Below are 3,137 nucleotides of genomic sequence, written 5' to 3' on the forward strand. Positions count from 1 at the left end.
ATACTACTTTGTGGGTCCCACATTTCCAGTCTGAGTCCACAGCACACTCACCTCTGGTTAGGAGCTGACCAAGAGCCGGAAATACACCCGAACCCACGACCTCCGAGTCATCAGTCCACGGCTTTAACCAAATCGCCATTGGCGGTTGGTGACAAACAGTTCCTTTTAGGACCACTTGATGAATATTAAAAAACAACAAAACAGAACCTTTCACCGCCAGTGTCGCATTTGAGCACCAGCCAGACAGAGCATCTCTGTCGCTGAAGTGCGACCAGACCATGGGTCGGTTATTCACAAAACCTAATGCTCTTAATATTCGGTGGTAGGACAGGCCATGATTCGTTTTCATCACAGGAGAATCCCCATATTTTCTTAGATGCCATTTTTTCCCTCGTGTTTCTGGCACCAGAGAATATTTCATTCAAAACTAAGTGGCGGTGAAAGGGAAAAAAATTCAAGTGGGTCCACGAACATCAACTGTTGGGCCACTCTCACACCTCCCCAGCGGTTTTCTGCCCCCCTCCTTCCCCCACACACCTCCACACACACACACACACACACCCCTCCACACACATACACACATCCGGCCCCTGTTTCTTGCCCTTAGCATTCTCTCTCTACATAGTCTCCTGAATCTATCAGTAAAACGGAAGGGTCAGTGACTACGCCAAACGCTTGATGAGCATGCACCGAATTACATTTGTCTGAAAAACGTTGCGTTTCTCCGCTTAAAAAAGTAATGATGGGAGAAGTGGGTGGAAGCGGGAGGGTGTATGTGTGCATGTTTGCTTGCGAGAAAAACAGAGAGAGGGGGCTGAGGTTGGGTTGGGGGTTGGGGCGGGGGGGGGGGGGGGGGAGAACGCAAGATCACAAGAACGCAAGTATGCAAGATTCAAATTTGTTTTTATTGTATAGGCCTTACTATCCACTACAACTGATGAAGCTGACTATCTTATATAAATTATAGTGAACACTTATGTATATTATACTACGGACATGATCAATAATGCAAAACAGTTCCTCAAAAAACAAAATCAAAATACAAAACATTAACAAAATCAAGGAAAGGGTCAGTGACATCAGGTTTGCAAAATGGACAGATCTACAAAGGTCACGGAGGCAGTGCTCAGCTTGTATCAAACGTTGAAGCCAGCGGTAGACCATTTGCAGCTTGCACGATTTAAATCGACTCAACTCATGTAAACATACCTGCTTTTACAAAGTGGTCCTTAAGTTTCTGTGGAATTTCCATATCTCAGGTAACTAGCATCACACGATCCTACCAAGTTACTATAACACATCTCCCCAAGTTTCTTCACAATGACCCCCATCCACACCGCATCACCACCTCCTGCTAGCGTGCAGCATCGTTCATCCTGTCGTCACAACGTCCCCCTCATCCGTTGCCCAGCCCTTCCACGGCCCTTCGCGCCCTCCTCCTCTCCCTCAGGTCCGCCACCTGTACCGTGACGTAACGCACGACAGTGATGACGTCAGGAGTGACGAGGAGGACGACAACGATGGCGAGCATGACGATGCCCACAGACCCTGTGGCCTGGGCAGAGGGGCGAGAGTCCTGGGCTGACGTCTTCTTGCGGACCGTGGCTGACAGCTGGGCTCTGTCCACTGCAAGCTCCTTCTGAATGGCCTGTGGGGAAGAAGAAGAAGAATACTAGAGAGGAGGCAAAGCCTTCATGGCTCACGTGGGATTCCTGCTGATTTAAAAAGGAAGAAAGAGAATACCCCTCTCTCCTCTCAGATGCTGCTTGGAAACACGTGTCCTTATCCATGTTCATTTGCCACATAATTATTTAATCCATACCTTTACAGCTTAGTCTTTTGTGAAGGACCATGACTCAGACTAGGAGGCAAGATTGAACTGGCTCTTAGCGTTGCAGCCTTGGGGGCTATTTGGCCTTTGGGAACCGTCCCAACACCGACTGTCCTTAGACCCTCTTGGCCGAGAGAGTGGGGATGTAACTTGGGCAAGGCATTCTCCACAGTAATAAAATTGTAGCCCAGATCGTTGGGAAAGCAGCTGCCTCCTCTGCTGTTCTGATGATCATAGTCGGACACGACTGACTATCGTACACATACCCTGACTCCATGGAACATCCAGCAGGTACACGTTTCAATGGCCATGTGGCTTTGCGACGATCCTTGTGCATTCATTTGTTTGTCTTGTTTTGCAGTCGACCGTGACGAGGTGGTGGAATTCTGTTCCATGTCCTGTCATACATGCTGGCGGCGATTGTAGTCATTTTTTTATTAAAAAAAAGTAAGTATTATTATTTTATTTTTTATATTTGAATATCATCGTTTATGAGGTTCCTAGGAGAGTGTGGGTGAGATGAATGGTGAGATGGTGGGGTGAACAGGGTACATGGAGGATGGAATCACAGATGGATATTTGAAATGAATAGAAGGGGTAGTAGGAGGGTGGGGGGGTGGGAGGTGGGGGGATGGGCCGGGGTAAGGGGGTGGTGTGTGTAAAAGAATGATGAAGATTTATATCGTAGTGTTTTCCTTTCCTTCTATCTTTCTATCCCTCTTTCTTTCTTTCTTCCTTCTTTTTCTGTCTGTCTTTTTTCCCTTCCTCCCTCCCTTCCTTTCTCTTTTCTTTCTTTCTTTCCTCATTCCTTCCTCTTTTCTTTCTTTCTAATTTATGTTTCTGTCTTTACTGCTGGCCAGTCTTCGGCAGCGTGACAGTGGCATCACCCTGACGCCACCCGTGTAGAATATCTCTGCCACCCGTGCAGAACCTCCCATATCTCTGCCACCCGTGCAGAACCTCCCATATCTCTGCCACCCGTGCAGAACCTCCCATATCTTTGCCACCTGTGCAGAACCTCCCGTATCTCTGCCACCCGTGTAGAACCTCCCATATCTTTGCCATCTGTGCAGAACCTCCCGTATCTCTGCCACCCGTGCAGAATCTCCCGTATCTCTGCCACCCGTGTAGATAGAACCTCCCATCTCTCTGCCACCCGTGTAGAACCTCCCATATCTCTGCCACCCGTGTAGAACCTCCCATATCTCTGCCACCCGTGCAGAACCTCCCATATCTTTGCCACCTGTGCAGAACCTCCCGTATCTCTGCCACCCGTGTAGAATATCCCATATCTCTGCCACCCGTG

General features: G+C 48.4%; 1 protein-coding gene across 1 annotated transcript; it reads right to left on the minus strand.

Annotated features, from left to right (window-relative positions):
• Nucleotides 1-1,396: 1,396 nt before the first annotated feature.
• Nucleotides 1,397-2,142, minus strand: LOC143286363 (uncharacterized). The gene is made up of 2 exons (XM_076593904.1): nt 2,098-2,142; nt 1,397-1,672 (listed from the first exon to the last, which is right to left on the minus strand). The coding sequence occupies exons 1-2, from the start codon at nt 2,140-2,142 to the stop codon at nt 1,397-1,399; spliced, it is 321 nt and encodes a 106-aa protein (XP_076450019.1).
• Nucleotides 2,143-3,137: the final 995 nt, after the last annotated feature.

The sequence above is a fragment of the Babylonia areolata genome, chromosome 10 (genome assembly GCF_041734735.1).
Source record: "Babylonia areolata isolate BAREFJ2019XMU chromosome 10, ASM4173473v1, whole genome shotgun sequence".
Lineage (NCBI taxonomy): Eukaryota > Metazoa > Mollusca > Gastropoda > Neogastropoda > Buccinidae > Babylonia > Babylonia areolata.

Bases quoted from the DNA above. Each gene is read 5' to 3' on its own strand.
- LOC143286363 (XM_076593904.1), bottom strand. From the start codon at position 2,142: ATGGCCATTGAAACGTGTACCTGCTGGATGTTCCATGGAGTCAGG. The intron at 1,673-2,097 runs GTATGTGTACGA...CCTCCTCTCTAG, and splicing joins GGATGTTCCATGGAGTCAGG to TATTCTTCTTCTTCTTCCCC.